Below are 18,469 nucleotides of genomic sequence, written 5' to 3'. Positions count from 1 at the left end.
TTCTATTTAAGACACAAAAAATGAACACATCTGGGCTGCATTATGCATTGCATATTGCAGCATACTTATCTTCAATGAGCAGTAGCCGTGACCTGGTGAATAAGATAAATTGTAGGCTGAGGTAGCATTAGCAAGCCCATCTAGGTCTAGATTAGGCCTAGGGCAGCAGCAGCCCCCTGTCATTAAACTGGGAGCAGATTGCCCTGTTGGGTGATCCTGTGCACTGCTGCTCAACAGACCAGTTTCAAGGCAGATCTCTTATCTTGCCAACCAGCACATTTACATTATTGTGGACTGTCCATAGTTCTGTCGCTGAGCATCCTTAACAGGAAAAGAGCTGGGATGTGTTGTCATATCCTGGTGTTCATCTGTAAGAATGGCTGCCACAGAGAGGGCAGCCGGGACACTGCTCTGGGTAAGGACCAGGGCAGCACCAAAGAAAAGTGCATCACTGCCTGCAGCAGTGAGATATACCGGTACTACACAGGTACACATAGCTCTAAGGTGACCGCATCTGCCATATTTTTAAGGAAATGTATAATGTTTGCATATTGCCCAAATAAAATGCTGCCCTGCTGTCACGGTCTGCCCAGGCTGCGGAGCTGCATATCTGTCCTGCTGTAGTTTCTCTGCTTTGCTTTGATCCATTCCTGGATTTCCTTTTGCTTTGTTCAATTTTCCATTCCTTGCTTCTGCTCCGGCTCTTTGCTTCAGCTCTGTTTCCTTTATTAGGTGTGTTCTGTTTGTCTCAGTCTGCAGTCTAAGGTATGTCTCAGTGCTATGTGGTTGGTTTCCATGTTTGGTTTGTTTTGTATCTTTGTCAGCAGGGATTAGCGTTAGGACCCACCGTCATTGGAGTACTTTGGCGTAGTGGTGGGCTAAGCATACTATGGCCATATCATGTGATGAAATCTCCAATAGTTATCTTGTAGTCCTAGGCTAGTTTCTGTATTCATGTTTGTCTGTCTTTTATGTACCTTTGCCCTTCTTCCTTGAATCATCTGAGGATTCCGGTTCCTCTCTCCTCTCCCCATGTCCCTGTTAATATGTCCTATCCTTGCTTATAGGAGAAGCGTCCGAGGGTTCCGGCTCCTCACTCCTTCCCCTGTGTTCCTTGCCTTCTTCCCTGTCCTTTGTTGTGCCCTGTAACAAGTATGTCTTATCTGGTTATGTTTATTCCTTGTCTTGTGCCTGTTTATATCTTTCGCTATTCATGTCATGTTTCTAGCCACTTCTCGTGTTTATCTTGTATCATGTTTCTTGCCTGGTCTCCCTTTCCTTTGCTGTGTTTGTGTCTGCTACATTAACCCTTTGCTTAGCTTCCATTCTCCCAGCCTGCAGCATCCAGCACGTGATTCATGTGATATGCTTCATGCCTGCTCCAGGGTGCCTGCAGGATTCGTTGTGTTCTGGACTCCATCTGCTGCCATATCAGGGCGCTGGTGTTTGGCTGCACTATCCTAGGTGCTCAACGCCTGGGCGAGTGTGGTCACCCTGCACCAGGCCCTGCCCCAGACTCCGCTACTGCATCGAGACTCCTGTGAACAACCATCGGGCGCGCTGGGTCCTTCTAGTCACCAGCTTGGACCCAGTCCGTGACACCTGCAGAGTTTTTTTTACGTTTGTGGAGGAACTGCTCTGAGTCAACTGATTTTGAAAGACAGGCTGAGGAATTGTCTGTGTGCCTGTTTGAAAGAGGTTACCCTGGACCAACTATAAGTAAGGCCTATATCAGAGCTAAAGATAAATACAGGGCAGACCCTCTGAGCTCTAACATCATAAACAAAAAAGTTTTAAAAAAGCAAGTCTCTGATGATCATACCTGGGAACTCTCCGGGTTTGACCCGGAGATTGCCGGGTTAACACTACTTCTCGGGTTCTCCGGGTCAAGACCGGAATCCTCCGGGGCGCGGGAGCGGGATCTTGACACATCCCCCTCCCTGCCCATTTTTCCTTTAAATGGGGTGTTTAACATCGGCGGGACTGCCCACTGACGTCAGTTTGCAGTCCTAGCCACGTCCCGCAAGGGAAGGTAGCCGGAGCCCAGAAGTTCCCAGGTATGCTGATGATGATCTGATGTTTATAACTTACTATAACATGGAATTTGAAAAAATAAGAGGATTATACAAAGGGATCTTCCCATTCTTAAAATGGATAAAAAATTGGTCACATATGTCATATTAAATATATTGCATGTTCTTTTTACAATGTTATCTCCAATTTGTCTACCTGTCCCTGAGAAGGACAACACTTGGCTATTTATTATAGGCATGTACCTGTGTGGATCACCCAGATGTAGTTGCTGTAAATATGTTGACATTACAAAATGTTTCTTTTCTACATCCAAAATACACACGTTCTCTTTAGAAGAATATATTAACTGCAATAAAAAAATGTCACCTATTTAATTGTGTTATTTTGGATGGACGCATATGCTTGGTGATTTCTGTTCCTGATGTCACGCTCTATCTGCTCGTTTCTTTTATGCATCTGACAGATGGAGGGGAAATCTGTTTGGGGCTGCACCAGGATTGCCAACTCTGCTAATTTACAACAAGCGGGTAAGAAGCCCTAACCATTTGGCTGTCTATTTGTATTTAAAGGGGAAACCCACCATTTTGTTTTAATAGTGTCACAAAATGTTTTCAAAATCGCATGCAGCTTTCTTTTTTTTAACATAACAATGTTTTCAGGCAGTTGCATATTATTCCTTTGTTTATGTTCTTGCTATGTTATCTTAGCCCAGTCTACTAGACAAACATCCTGACTTCTTGGTACTGCCTGTGGCATAGAATAGAATGATTCAGTTTTAACCCCTTATGGATGTACCGGTACGTCCAAAAAAACACATCCCAAGAATCCCCTATGGACGTACCGGTACGTCCTGCCCTTCTTGCAGCAACAGGGGCACACCCCTGCGGCAACACGGGAGACCAGGCTGTCATTTGACAGTCTGGACTCCCCCCTCTGATAGCAGAAGCCCGCATCGCTGGCTTTCTGCTGCCCAGTCTCATGTAACAGCTTCCGTAAGGCATTCCCTTACAGGTCGCATCACTGCTGACGTCACCCAGAAGGTCATCGGAGGACAGGGTATATAAAAATACAAAAAAAAAATACAAAACTAAAATAAAAAAATTAGATAAAAAAGATAATAGCATAAAGCATAAAAATTCCCTATAACTGCTGGGAAAGTATGGAAAATCTATATAAATTAGGTATTTCTGAAATCAGGACACCTGAATTGATAAACTTGGAGGGGATTTTCCATCGCTTTACCTAATTTTGTGAGGATTCAGAGGGAAAATATATATTTTCGCTAGTTTTTACTAAATTTCTCATCCTACATTTTCAGCTAATCATCTAACTATGGTATCAAAAGAAAGCTCTATCTCTCTTTGAAAAAAAAAATATAGTTTACATGGGCACACTATTCACAGAAAAGGAGAATAATTGCTGAACCGATATATCGCAAAAATGGCAAAATTGCTCCGGGACTTGAGGTACCAAAAACCCCTGGGACCGACTGTAATGGTATAATGTCTCACCCAGCCTCATCAAAACAGAATGCATATTAAAGTACTTGATTATTGTAGTATATATATCATTTAAAAAAATTAAAAAAGCAAAACACTTAGGACGAAGCAACAATTCTTGCCATTGATTGGCTGCCTGAAGAAGCCAATTAGTGGAATCAAAGGACTCCCGTTGAAAATAATGGGAGCAGTTTCTACACATGCATACAGACCCCATCCCTGCGACTTTCAACGAGCCAGCTCTGGAGCTGATTGGCCATGAATAAATCACATTCAGAAAACACATCTCCTGCTTGGAAAATAGTAGAGAGTGAGCTAAAGGGGAAAGTGTATTTTGCAGGATCCCCCATGCATGTGGAAGGGGAACACCGTGATAATATAAAGTATGCATTAATCTACATATATTGGCTGGAATGGCTCTTTTAAAATAAAAATATTGAGATGTCTTAACACAGCAAATCAGGATTCTTGGAAAACCCATCCTAGCAGGCAGCAATTAGCAAGAAGTCCCATGTAGAAAAGCTATGCAACCGCAGAACAGTAAGAACAGTTAGTAAGTGTAATTAAATCAATTAAGCAATCAGAGTGTTTATGCAGCACTGCAGAGAGTGATCTAGAAGGTAGATGCAACTCCCGCTGTCATTGCTGATTCTTTAATTGGCTTTTTTTTTTTTTTTTTACTTTTCTGCTGCATTGACTGAAATAAGACATTACATATAATTTGTATTTACTATGAGTGCTTTTGATATATGCGCTGCTATTATTATTGGGTTTTTTACCCAATAATAAAGCTAGTTTCCTTAGCCTTTTAATGTGCAATGAATGAGTTAAGGGGAATAAGTGGGCATTGGATATCTTAACACCCGTAGTATAATAATGTGCCTCGGGTATTACAGTACACTGAGCTGGTTGCAAATGACTGGATCTGGAAACATAATACTTTGTATGATTACATACTGTCATCAGTCCATAAAGTAATGCATTATTACATATAAAACTATTCATACAATCAGATTATAATGAAACGTTTAAGGTAATTGAAGAGCCATGTGGGAACACAGGAATTAATACATTTAATAACATATACATTAAGTACACTAAAAGGATTGGCACTCAATTTCTACTTTGTACATTTCAGATTAATTAAGCTATACAATGCTGTTTATAAAATAACCAATAACTACATGCATGGGAATTGCACCTTATGCGTATAACATTGGAGTAGTCATCTCAACTCAGGAGTTTCATGAGTATTCATCCCCTTTGTGACCGCTAAATGGTTCAAGCAGGCATTTTAATGGTGGTGTGGGGAAAAAAGACATCTCAGCACAAGAAAGTAATTAGTTACTCAGATTTATGACAATTATGTTAAAAGCTATGTAGGTGACAGTTCCGCTTTAAGTCAAGCTAAGTTCTCATTAACGTCAATTGCAACTCAATACAAACTACAATAATCTCATTACAAGGCCAGCTGATGTAGGTCATCGCGATTGCAGCTATTAACACCTCAAGTGGGAGACGAGAAGACTGTTTGTGCGTATATCTTTGATTAAATAAAAGAATATATATATATATATATAGTCAGCAATGTCTGTCTCCTTCCTATAATTGCAGCACATAACAAAAAGGAAGGAAGAAAACCAGAGAAAAGGAAGGATGCAAGCATGAATAATATTAGAAGGCAGTGATGGAGGACATACAAGTTTAAGATGCTTCATGAGGCAGAGTAGAGAACGTAGATTATACTGAAGAAAGATAGCTAATGTTACTACATGTGGCATCTAGAACAGTGATCGGTCCTCTTGTACACATCAGTATGCTATATCATGTTTCCAGTGTTCCTTTCAACTGTAGGTCACATGCAACACTCAATGAAATGGAGAACTACTAGAAGTTCCCCCAAATCTTCTTTTACACATTAGCATGTCTCATAGCAAAAAGCCCAGCTGCCATAGTGTACCGTTGGTATTCTGCACAGTGCTATCTAGACAAGAGGTCAAAGTCCAAAATAAGTGGGCTTACATATAATTTATAACAAAATTAATAGCAATGTAGTGGAGACCACAATATATAATAAATAAGAATAAACTGAGTAAAAAAAATAAAACTTTCCCAGAGTACAGCAGCACCCAGAACGACAGTCTCTTATGTCATGCTAATTCCACAATGTACAATGGGAAAATGTCTGCTGCAGTCTCTGTAATACACTACAGTAGATGGCAGGGTGAAACTTTGGTGTAAACAACATGAAAGCACGGATCCATCCTGCCTTGTATCAACGGCTCAGGCTGGTGGTGATGTAATGGTGTGGGGTGCACACTTTGGGGCCCTTAATACCAATCGAGCTTAGCTGAGTATTAAGTACCCTAGTAACCCAATAGGGCACCTTTGGGATGTGGTAGAACGGGAGATTTGCATCATGGATGTGCAGCCAACAAATTTGCAACAACTGCGTGATGCCATCATATCTATATGGACCAAAATCTCTGAGGAATGTTTCCAGCACCTTGTAAAAAGAATGCCAAGAAGAATGAAGGCAGTTCTGAAGGCAAAAGGGAGTCCAACCCGGTACTAGCAGTATATCTAATGGTTGACCCTTCCCCTTTTAAATGTTAATTGGCCAGAGTGAAAAGCAAAAACTCCCATAAGTTGTTGGACCCATCAATCACAGACGTAATCATCAATGAAATCACCACCCATTTTGTTTGCCTACTTCTACGTATCAGTCATTGATATGTACCCTTCTATACACAGTCCCTTCCTACTTTACCACATCAAGGAGCACCAAAACAGCTTGTAATGGCGGCTACACACGGCGACAAATAGACAAATAATTACTTTTGCAGTGTTTTCCCCTTAGTTTCATCAGAGATCGCCCTTGTTTTTGTTGATTCGTACAAACGCACAAAACAGATGAAGTTCCAAGCATTAATATCAGCACAACAACTGATGAGCTTCATTGTATGGGCTTCCATGGCTGATCAGCTGCATACAAGCCTCACATCACCAAGTACAATGCTAAACGCTGGATAGAGTGGTATAAAGCACGCCACCACTGGACTCTGGAGCAGTGGGAACGTGTTCTGTGGAGTGACGAATCACACTTCTCTGTTTGGCAGTCTCATGGGTGAGTCTGGGTTTGGCAGATGTCAGGAGAATGTTACCTATGTGACTGCATTGTGCCAACTGTAAAGTTTGGTGGAGGAGGGATAATGGTATGGGGCTGTTTTTCAGGGGTTTGCCCCCCTTACTTCCAGTGAAGCAAAATCTTATGCTTCAGCATACCAAGAAATTTTGGACAATGCTATGCTTCCAACTTTGTGGGAACAGTTTGGGAAAGGCCCTCTTCTATTCCAGCATGACTGTGCCCCAGTGCACGAAGCAAGGTCCATAAAAACATGTGTGGAAGAAATTGACTGCCCCTCACAGAGCCCTGGCCTCAACCTCATCAAATACCTTTGGGATGAACTGGAACAGAGATTGTGAGCCAGATCTTCTCATTCAACATCAGTACCTGACCTCACAAATGCTCTACTGGGCATCCATTCCCAGAGATACACTCCAAAATCTTAGCTGCAAAGGGGGGACCAACTACAAATTTATATCTATGTATTTAGAATTCCATGCCATAAAAGTCCTTGTTGGTGTAATGGTCAGGTGTCCCAATTCTTTTGCCCATAAAGTGCATATCTCTATACAATGTAGACATTGCTAAAGAAGGTAATACGATCACCCCTAGTTCTATCTAGAGGGGTTAAAAACCTAGATATATTAAGGCCACTTTTTCTTCATTTCTCTTCCGTTCTCTACAAAAGATAAACCTGTCTTAAAGACATAGAAGCTGTGCTTTTGTCTTATTCTGGGTTAGAGAGAAACTAAAAGATATTTCTTTTAGGGTAGAAAAGTCATCACTGTAAATGTATCTACAGGTGTTTTATTCTATAATATACAGCATACTACATAAATGTTGGATGTGTCCCACCGAAGGAAGAATTCCATGTCAAGTGTGTGTAAATATATTTTATATAATACAATTTATATGTATTATAAGTGTTATACTCAAGTCCATGGTTAGAAATACATAATTGTTAGATGATCAGCCCACTCTAATCACATTAATACCATTTATCTTACTAAAATGTATTATAACCTTTGAATGTGTACTTTTATCCTTATTCGTTTTAAAAAAGGGGTTTTTTTATGAGCAGGGTTAGAGGAGTATGAATCTGTATTAAAAAAATCCAAATTAGTAATTTAATGCAAAAAAATGAACAGATGGGGAAGTTTGTTTGGGAATAAGGCAATATGATATTTTGAAAATATTTAGCTACTTTTCCTTATTAAAACGGGTCCATCTGTTTAATCAAATCTAGAGATCTCTTTGTAATTTACACAAACTAAAATTATTTCAAGCGCTTTCCTACTAGAATGTTTGACATTTCGTTCTCAAGCACCATATTTAATCTCTTATATAAGACTTAATTTAAATATTATTTTTCTAAATTCCACAAAACATACTATATTCTACATATTAATATAAACCTTTTTTCTTAGACTTAATACATTTTAACTCTACTCTGCAAACTAATTAATGCAGAACAAAACAAAAAAAGAAAGTGTTTCATATAATAACATCTGTGCAGAGAATTTAAATTGAAGGCAGTGGGTGGACACGAATAGTGACTTAATTATAAAAGATTTTAAATAATTCAGAGGTGCATTCTTTATAAACAAAAGATGTCATTGTGGTTTTAACAAACAAGCATATTAAGATGAATATATGCTTATGAACAGCTTAACATGCCTTTGAATAAGCACCGTTACAAATTACGTAACTGCAAATTGCAAAAGTAGCAAATGTTAAAAGATTTGAGAAAAAACAATCACAGCAACAGTGACCAGTCACCTTTTATTGAATTTACGCTTACAAAAAGCTGAATGCATGTTATTTCTATTTGAATGTGTTATCCTCTTTATGGAACATGATAATTTGTTTTGATGACTGCATGACCTATCTCCATACTTGGGAACTTCCCAGAGTAGGCTACTTGGAGCTCACCCTCTTTTGGAGCAGCGGCTTCATGAAGGGGTAGAGCAAGCCACACATAAGGTCAGGGGCCCCCGACTTCACCAAGCATCTTAGCCGATAATCAGCTTGTCTGTGCCACCTTTGTCCCAAAACAGCTTGTATGTGCCTTCTTTGCCCCCAAACAACTTGTCCATGCACCCAAACACCCTTCCTGTGTCATCTTTGTCCCCAAAGAGCCTGCCAGTTCCATCTTGGTCCCCAAACAGCTTGTCAATACCCCAAATAGCTCCTCTGTGCCATATTTGCTACCAGTTTGTCAGTGCCCCAAAACAGCCTGCATGTGACAGCTTTTGCCAAAGTCAGCCTTCCTGTGCCATATTTTGCCCCAAACAGCCTGTCTGTGCCCCTAACTACACCAGTTACCTGCAGATTGATTCTTGCCCATACACAAATATACTGGCTCAAACTTGCCCTAACAGCATACCTTTCTCCCCATCTCTTACCTTTCTCATTTTCCTCTCTTTCCACACTAGAGCGTAAGGTCTGTCATTTCAGACCTCTGCTATGGCGCTCCCTGGCTGTGGCATATGATGCCATAACCCAGCACCAATCGCCGGCGCATAGTGCTACGGAGCACGAAAGCTAAGGGCTAAAGTGACAGAACTTGCTCTCTCTTAATGTTGGGCAGCGTAGTGGGAGATTCTTGATCTCCTCAACTGGTCCTGTGCATCAGGCAGCGGGCACTGCCTCATCATCTATTACTTAGACTAGCCCTCATGGCACCTGGGTGAGGTGAGGTGGCCTGCCGAGAAATTTCCCGGAATCCCTGATGCATACCACCACCATTTGCTGTATAGGAGATGTGTACTGGCTTTCGATTGGAGTGCTTTCCTGCCACAGGAAGCCAATCTGTGGCTTGAAGCATCAGACCAATGAGGATGCTTTTTGCAGCAGATTCTGGTAAGTCGTTTTTTTTGTTTTCAGGAGGAACAATATTTATATAAGTACTTACAAAGTAAAATGCATTCTTTGTTGAAGATCCTGGATTGTGTATAATTATTATTATTATTTAAATTATTTTCAGAGGGCTGCCAGACTCTGTAGCGCTGTTACAAAAAACACTTAAAAAAAAAATCATAATAATTCTAGTGAACAGATTCTCGGAATATTCTTTCATTAACCTAGTCTTATTACTCCACAAAGCTATTCTGTCTGCTCCTGCATTAGTGGCATGTTAAAAGAGACTGTGTTTTCTGCGCTCCTATGAACCAGTTTCCATAGTTACCTACTAACAGAAAGTACTAAACTCAAACAGCTGTATATAGCTAGTACTCTGTACAATAGCACATAATGCTAGTGGCCAAGGACACGGCAAGATTATTAATTTTAAAACCTGCACAGTTTTTGGATAAACTAAATTTTGAAACTACATTTAGAAATCATTACTGTTAGAGAACTTTGCTTGAAATGAATTCCAAATACCGTACTGGATGATAGCTGATTGACCATGACCAATTTACGATCTGCTGCCACCAGGATTGCTTTATTTAGCGTAATCTTTTTTTCTTCTTCCTAACAGGCTGCACCCTTTGAATGCCAAGGATTTTCACTGTCCACCCTCCTGATATCCAAATGGTAAGCTTGGATGGATCTCAAAACCACTACCTAAGAGACCTATAGGGTTTGAAGCTATTTTAAATGGGATATTGTCATTTTTAATTATAAATCCCCATGAGCAGGAGGTGGTGGTGCGGGCAGGAGGTTATAGTTGGGGCCTTTCCCCAAAGATTGTTTTATTACCTGTAGCTAGTAGGATACAACTAAACATCCAGTTTTACTATGTACATTGTAGCTGTTACTGGACTGGTCCCAAAAGCATTTTCAAGCCTTGCAAGAAATCAACCAGTCTAGTGGAGTTGCAGAGAGATTTGTGACTGCACTATTTTTCATGGATAAGTGTATGAAGCCAAAGTTAGCTGTAGAGTATAACCCAAAACTAGCAGAGGGGAGGAACCACAGTCTATTAATTAGTAACAGTCTACAAGAAACGGAGAGGATAATGGGGCTTAAAGTAAAACAGTGACATGATAGAGTGGACATGTCTTAAAAGACCTCAGAGGACAAATGTAAAATTTAGTTTATTTGGCAATGTTTTAGTAACAGACACCTTTACTTCTGACAGCTTTTGTTTTGTGAGTCTTATAGTATATTGAGGTGACAATCCGCCAACTGTTGTATATTTGACATTTATAATATAGCAAACAGGACTATTGCATTGCATGTCTAAATAAAAAATGCACCCCACATGAAAGAATTAAAGAGTATTAAAATAGGATAAACTTTAGACAGACTACCAGGTCTTGATCAATTGATCTGAGCTCCAAAAGATAATTTTATATACACACAAAGAGTGCAATACTAGCGTGGCCAAGAAAAGACCACTCTTATAAAGCTTGCCAAACTCTCTGTTTTAGCCTACTTGTGTCACTGCAGTGAAACTCTCCATCAGCATCGCAGACTAACCGTGGTCAAGAGCTAAAATGCATGAAGGAGCCAACAACCCCAAACGTATGGCCTCTGCTGGATCTAGCCATTGATGTGGAGCCAGTATTATTCTAGGCACTATGACCAAGGATGTCCATGTTTGGATTACATTTTCATACTTTTAGGAGAGCTCCTGGACATTCCCAAAGGGAGCAAATATAAACAAAGCCCACGGGACTAACTCAACAGAGAGCAGACTTGTAAATGGTTTGCCCTATTGTGAGCTCCATTTAGAAGAGTCTCAAATTTTAGCTCATGTGCCATTAAAGAGGAAAAACCAGCTAATGCTGACCACCATGCTCACAGATGGATATCAACCATAACTCACTGATAAAGCCAGAGGAGGACAACATATACACCTAGGATTGTTGTTACCCTCATGCAGATGACATTTTACTTGCCTTTTTATTCTGGAATATGTATATATCCTTCTACAATCATTTTGTATATAGTAGCGATTATTAATAACCCAAGTTGATTAGCCTGTGTCTGACTAGACCAGCAGTCGTCATCTCCTCCATGCAAATAGCTACTTCAAAGTCTGGATGTTTGGCTGCTTGCAGGTAGTTCAGGTTAAGACAATCAAAGCAATCATCATATGAAGGGGCAGGCCACAAGGCTTATGATTAAGAGCTGTTCAGCAGCGCTTGTGTATCTTCCTGCCTCTGCCCTTCACAAATGTTGTCCTTTCTATGGATTAAATACATTTTCTTGTGGTCTGCACTAATGACGATTGCTTTGATTTTCTCACCTGGACTACCTGCAAGCAGCCAAACTTCCAGAATTCAAATATCCCTTTTATTCTGGAATGTCCTTGTGAGCAGAAGTAGATTGCTATACTGATGGAGATTTTTTTCTCTGTAATCACACACACTAGTGATCATAAATTTGAGAGACTTTCCAATTAACATGGTCTCACTACAGAGAAAGCTATTTAAGTGTTGTCTGGTCTTGGATCAATGTTACATTTTTAAAATAAATTTATGAGCACCACCTTGATGAGTCACATCAGAATAATGAAATAACATTAAAAAAAAAGATGAGAGAGAATGCATGGCGTAGTCTTAAGGCTATCATGAGCATCAGACAATACCAAGGATTATGTAAAGTCTAAGCCCATACAGCAGAAAAAAAATGGACCAAACGCACCTATCTGGTCAAACAGACTGATAACAAGAGACTCAACTTCAAGCGGAGGTGGTGTAATATGTGAAATGCATATTAAAGATACATTTTATGTGTACAGTCTGAATTGCAATGGATATTTGTGGAACATTGTATACATGTTATATTAGGAAGACACTTGGTGGAACACAACATACTTGATATATTAAAAAGGAATCCAAGAACATCATAAACTCAGCAGCACTACTAATAAAGACCTGTAAATTTAGAGGCCTTAAAACATGTGCAAAGATATATATATATAAAGATCAACTGTAAATCCTTCCATAATGAAAAAATACATTTACAGACTATATGAAATATTTTTTTTCAAGCAAGAACATACTCAACAGCTTATTTTGGCTGTCTAAATATGTGGAAAGTCTTGAATATCTCACGTGTATCAGAAATTCCACAGTGGATCCTTGTGGATAAAAAGGCTAAAAATCTCTGGAGCATAGAGTGGTTGTCATCAATATATTTATGGTCATCTGCAGCCATTCCTCACAGATGGATGATACATTATTAATATCTTCAATCCATGTATGAAGGAACATATTGTATGCAATTTCAAACACTTCTCCAAAGGCACTTAGCTTCAAGTTGCCAAGGAAATGAAAATAACTGTTTTGTTGCTTTTTTGTTTCATTTTCTTCCACGTTACAAAGCTACATTACATTATGACTTACTCGTACAAACTATTTGTGGATTATAGACTCACAGACATCCAACTCAGATTAAAGGAGCACTTCAAACCATACATATCGGAGTGCGTTCTGCATGCACTCCAGCAAATATTATCGCACACAAATGGGTGCAAGCATTCTTGAGTTATTGGAGTTAGACAATGAGACTTCCCCGAATGCTTATACTGACAGCAGGAAGCAGTTGAACATACTCAGTAGCTCCAAGTACCCCCTGAAATCAATAAGAGTAGCAGCAGGTGGTAATATGTATGTAATCTAAACACCGTGAATTCAATGGCAGCGCTACTGAACATGTTCTAAGAAGCAAATATATGAATTGCTTCTGGTTCCTACTTCTGGAGGCAGCCAGGGAGAAGGGGAAAAAAGACAGAAGTCCAACACTAGCGATTAAACAATGCTTGTTTCAATTGACATGAAGTAAAATGCACCAAGTTGGTTCTGTAACCCCTTCAGTCCCCTATGGACGTACCAGTACGTCCAGTAACCCCATCCCAAGATACCCTTATGGATTCAGAGATTCCATGGTGGCAAAATAGCTGCATGTTGAGATAGGATAGTCTGGATTGACTGCTTTATAGAAATATATACTTTTTGTGGGTATTTTTGGTTTATTTGTTTGAGTTATTAGAGCAATCCCATCATACCTAATGTAAACATTTTACAGCTTTGTAAAACATAATTTACACCTTATAGTATGTTCCCTATAACAAGAAGTATGGAAAGTCTATATAAATCAGGACACCTGAATTGATAGATTTGGAGATTTTCCTTCACTTTAGCTAATTTTGTGAGATCTTTTTCTAATTTTCACTAGTGTTTACTAAATTTCTCATCCTAAATATTCAACTAATTATCTAACTTTGGTATCAAAAGAAAGCCCTCTTTCTCCTTGAAAACACATACTGAGAATCCCGGTCTTTAAAGGGGAAAAGGGAGCCCAGTACACCTGGTCATTATTTTTTGAATTATTTGTCAAAGCGAGGCACTGATATGTTTTTGTAATAGAAACTGGGGGTGATAAAGAAAATAACGGGGGACAACACATTTAAAAAGCAGGTGAACAAAAGACCTATAACAGAGCATTAGTTGCTTAGATCATCACAATGAAGAAACCACTTAACGGGTAACAAAACATGAAATCTTAAAAAGGTGGGAACCATGGGTGTTGCATTAGTAACAAGACCTTCGGTTGAAGCAGTATGAGAGCAGTTGCTTTGCTCATTATCAGCAAGAATATTAGAAAATGGAAAGCTACAGCATCACCACCATGTATTTAATGAGAAAACAATCCATCTTTCCATATTAAAAATCATTTAAGGGTTTGTGATGGTGTGTATAAGTGGTTCCCTGAAGAAAGGGTTAACTGCTTATACACACCATCACAGGTTCATTAACAAAAATTATACAATATTAAAGAATTTTCTTAAAGTACGTTAACTTTTTAAAATGTAAATTAAAAATAAGAAATTACGTTTGTGTGTTTCCTATACACCTGAACCCCCCCCAAAAAAGGAAATTTGTTTAAAAAGCTCTCTTTTAAAATGGATGTTAAATGATCATAAAATGTTGAATTGCTTTAGCAGCAAAGAGAATACATTTATTCTATAGACCATTTTTCTTCTTTACAAACATGTGCCTCAAAATGAACCTTATAATTGTATGCGTTTGCCACTTCACCGCCACAGAGACATTCAGGGGCTACCGTCAATATGTATCTGTGACTCGCTGAGCTACAATGCAGCCAAGTAACAAATTGGCTAAGTGACGCACTTCTCGTGTATGAAAGCTGCGGGTGCCATTACTGAAGCACCATAATCAAATTCACTTCTTTTTTGACATACGTTCTCAGGAAAACGGGGGGGGGGGGGTTGGCGGTAACGGGATGTAGAAATGGTAACGGATGCAGAGTCAAGACAAAAATGAGAAAACAATGTGATTTGAAACAATTTCATGTTTATTTGTACCTAGCACATACAATGAAGGGTCGAGGAAATTCAGCAGGAACACATCTGTAAACATCTTTTTCCTTTTTACAAAAACTATTTTTTATATATGCATATGTGTGTATATATACATATATACGTATGGGTATGCATTTAGACATGTACAATTCAATATACACATACGTACTATCCAAAATAACTGGAAAAATAGGACTGGGAATGCAGACTTTGTGAAACCCTTTAAAGTGGACCCATGCGATTAAAGAGGCAGCAATACCCGTTTTATTTTTTTCCAGAGACAAATAGCGTGTGCCACTAACGCCACTTTTTCAATATGTAGTGTTCCACCGAAAAAATCCAATGCTGTTCATTTACTTTCCATCTCTGCACAACAGAACGAAAAGGTATACTGTGCAAGCTCAGGTTAGAAAAGTGAAAATTAAATACCAAATATATCTAACAAAAAAAAACAAAACAAAAATCTTTTGAACGATTCAATGAAACAGTAACTCTTTGTAATGCCTTATTGAGTAGCTTTTAAGCGTCGAGTCCACGTTAAAAGGCAATACATTACGGTGTACTTGTCCAGCTTGAAGACATTAAGGCACAATGCTTAAATGACAACAGAAGAGAATTAAACTGTGCTGTTCCACTTGTTGAATTTAAAACCTATTTAACTATAGAATTAGAAAAATAATTCTGAGTACTTACTGAATGCATAAACTAACTCCTTAATCATGTATAATTACCTAATTGATATTGTATGCCATTATAAGCTGTTGCCATACAAGCCGATACAATTTTCTTAAAACTTAGTGTTGTTTTATGTGATTAAATCATCAAAGAATAGAATGGCAGTTCGGTTAAGGATATGTTGCTTAGCATACTCGAGTGCCATTAATAGTCTAAGTGGAACAGCACCTTAAAATTGAGGACAATAGGGGGGAAAAACCCCTGAAAAGGCACATGTTCCATTTATACTGGATGTAAAAGAACACCATAATCTATAATCCAAGCATTTGTAATTCGCACAGTATTTGGTCCCTTGCTAAATCATCCCAAAAAATAAATTTTAATCTATACATTAAAACGTAGCAAATAGTAACCTGCTTGTTTAAAAAACTCTTTATATGACACAATTAGAGTTTTTTGAGCACTTATTATAAAACAAAGAAGTGGCACTGATCAACCGAGGTACACAAGGAGCACAAATCCAGCACGCTAGTTGACAAGATACACATTTTTGGTACTGACAGGTCACATAGCCCCAAACTCCCTAACACCATGTATTTAGCAAACATTTATATGCATTGAAAACAATTCAACTATGGAATCCGTTAAGAAATAATTATCCTTATTTACATATTAGATATTTAAAACCATTCAAGAGTCAGAACGGAGAGCAATCTGTTGCCCACCCTCTGAGCCTCAAAACATTAAGGCACCATTGGTACAATCCCTGTTGTCCCAGCATCAGGTACTTGTATTCGATTTGACAAGCTTTACGCAAATTTAATTAGAAGGAAAAAAAAAATAAAAAAATGCACTTTCATTCTTTAGGCATTCTAAAACCTACTTCAACACGCGATCCTCACATCATTAGCAGGGGAACATCCTTTTGTATGCTTAAAGCATGTGGCACAGTTTGATATTGCAATAAAATTGTTGTTAAAACAAACTAAAACCAAAAAAGTTGCAGTAACTTCATTATTGCACATGTGCTTTAGTAATAGTGTCCTGATGGGTAATACTATATTATGTTTGGAATGATGCTTCCCTTTATCCCGCAACCATGCCTCCATTTATATTTTTTTAGAGTTATATAGCCTATACATCCAAACCATATTTGAACTGATCTATATAATCTAAACCCTATTCTTGTGGGAGGCGGGCGCGGCTTTCTATTTTCGACATGCACATCTTAAGTCTCAGATCAGATAGTAGGCTATGCCAGAATTTAAAGTATAAAAGGAACTTAATAGTCACGTGAAGACCGCAAAACTAGTGCAAAGCTATTAAGCTACAGATATTGTTTCACCATTACAGACTCCTATAACAATTTAAAAAAAAATACATAGTAACTATAATGGGAAGAATATATCTTTAAGTGCAATCACATTTTGGAGAGCAGACTGACCAAAACACACAAAAGGACAGAAAACATTCTACTAAATTTCAGGAAAAAACAAAACAAAAAAAAAACACCCACAATAAAGAAATTTCACAAGCTTGAACAGCTATATAAAACTTAACTCTATTAAAGGCCTTTTTGGTAATTATTTAAACAAAACAGTAAGGCAAATTGCGATATTGAAGAAAAGGAACGTTTGATCGCTAAATATGATTGATAGTTCTGAAAATATAGAAATTAGATTTTCTTCTAAAACAGGATCTGATAACATTTTGACTGAAGGACACAATACACACCTTGTTGGCCCCAACGAAACATCAACAAGGAAAAGTTTTAGGCCTAGGAATCAACAGGCCTAAAACCCAAACCCTACCACTGTTCCAACTATGTCATGGAGATGCCAATGACAACATATCCAAATGGTCTTTGGAGTAGCTAAAACATAGTTGTATTTAATTTTGTTTAACAACGCATGACTTATTTCGGTTTCAAACGTCAGTAAATGTTGGTTGAATGCATTATAAGTTTCAATCTACAGAATGCATTGAGGCCTACTTTGGTCTGGAGAGAACAAGTCTTTACAGTGTGAACTCTGTGCTAAACTAGCAAGCACTTCGAACAATACTCATTTCAGATGGTAGACAGACAGATGAGTTCATGGAATGCAATGGATCTCTAGAATGATAGCTGACATTCGTCTGTGATTCTCAGAGTGTTGTCATGAGTTTATCTTGATAGATAATGGTTGGAATGTCTCCTAAATTCTTCTGGTTCTGATCTTGGATGTATCGTATATTCCTGCCATCTCCACCGGGGACTGGAATCCAATATGGTCTGTCATCACGAGGAGATTGCCTGTGCCATTTGCATAGTTATTGATTAGTGAAGATGGAAGGATTCAAAAAACACAAAATAACACAGAGAACAGATGTACATGATCATGCTTAAAAAACTAAGTTTAAATGAAATCAAATTAGAATGGCGATGAATAATGAATGTTAATATAAAACACGTTTTCCATAAATCCATATCATTAGCGAGTAATGACTTAATGCTCGGTTTCAAAGTCATGCCAAAATAACAATGAAACCAGTTTCAACAGGAAAAGGTAAAAAAACACATAAAGCGTTTAATGCATGCGGAAAGATTCTAATGTTTAGCTGCTAGACTTATGTTTCTTCACACATAGAGCAGAAAATTGCCATTAAACGTTGACTCGCAATGACAGAGAGCAGGTAGGGCATTAGTTCTGCTTTGCAGACACCAAATATATTCCTATTTGCTCAACATTGCTGTTAATTACATGTAAATGTGTAAAACCAACAATGAGGCCCTGCACGACTTTGTTAGAAAAACGACAGCCTTGCCAGAGGGCAGAAGCCAGCTGTTCCACACAGTATCCCAAATCACACTCAAGC

General features: G+C 38.6%; 1 protein-coding gene across 1 annotated transcript in view; it reads right to left on the bottom strand.

Annotated features, from left to right (window-relative positions):
• Nucleotides 1-16,987: 16,987 nt before the first annotated feature.
• The window catches only part of LOC128497278 (band 4.1-like protein 4B), a 55,806-nt gene continuing 54,324 nt past the window's right edge, over nucleotides 16,988-18,469 (bottom strand). Inside the window, exon 16 of the mRNA XM_053467259.1 lies at nucleotides 16,988-17,906. Within this exon, the coding sequence (XP_053323234.1) occupies nucleotides 17,759-17,906 (148 nt within the window). The 3' untranslated portion in view covers nucleotides 16,988-17,758. The remainder of the gene's footprint in view (nucleotides 17,907-18,469) is intronic.

The sequence above is a fragment of the Spea bombifrons genome, chromosome 5 (genome assembly GCF_027358695.1).
Source record: "Spea bombifrons isolate aSpeBom1 chromosome 5, aSpeBom1.2.pri, whole genome shotgun sequence".
Lineage (NCBI taxonomy): Eukaryota > Metazoa > Chordata > Amphibia > Anura > Pelobatidae > Spea > Spea bombifrons.
The sequence above is the reverse complement of the archived record's forward strand: the minus strand, read 5'-3'. Positions and strand labels throughout refer to the sequence as shown.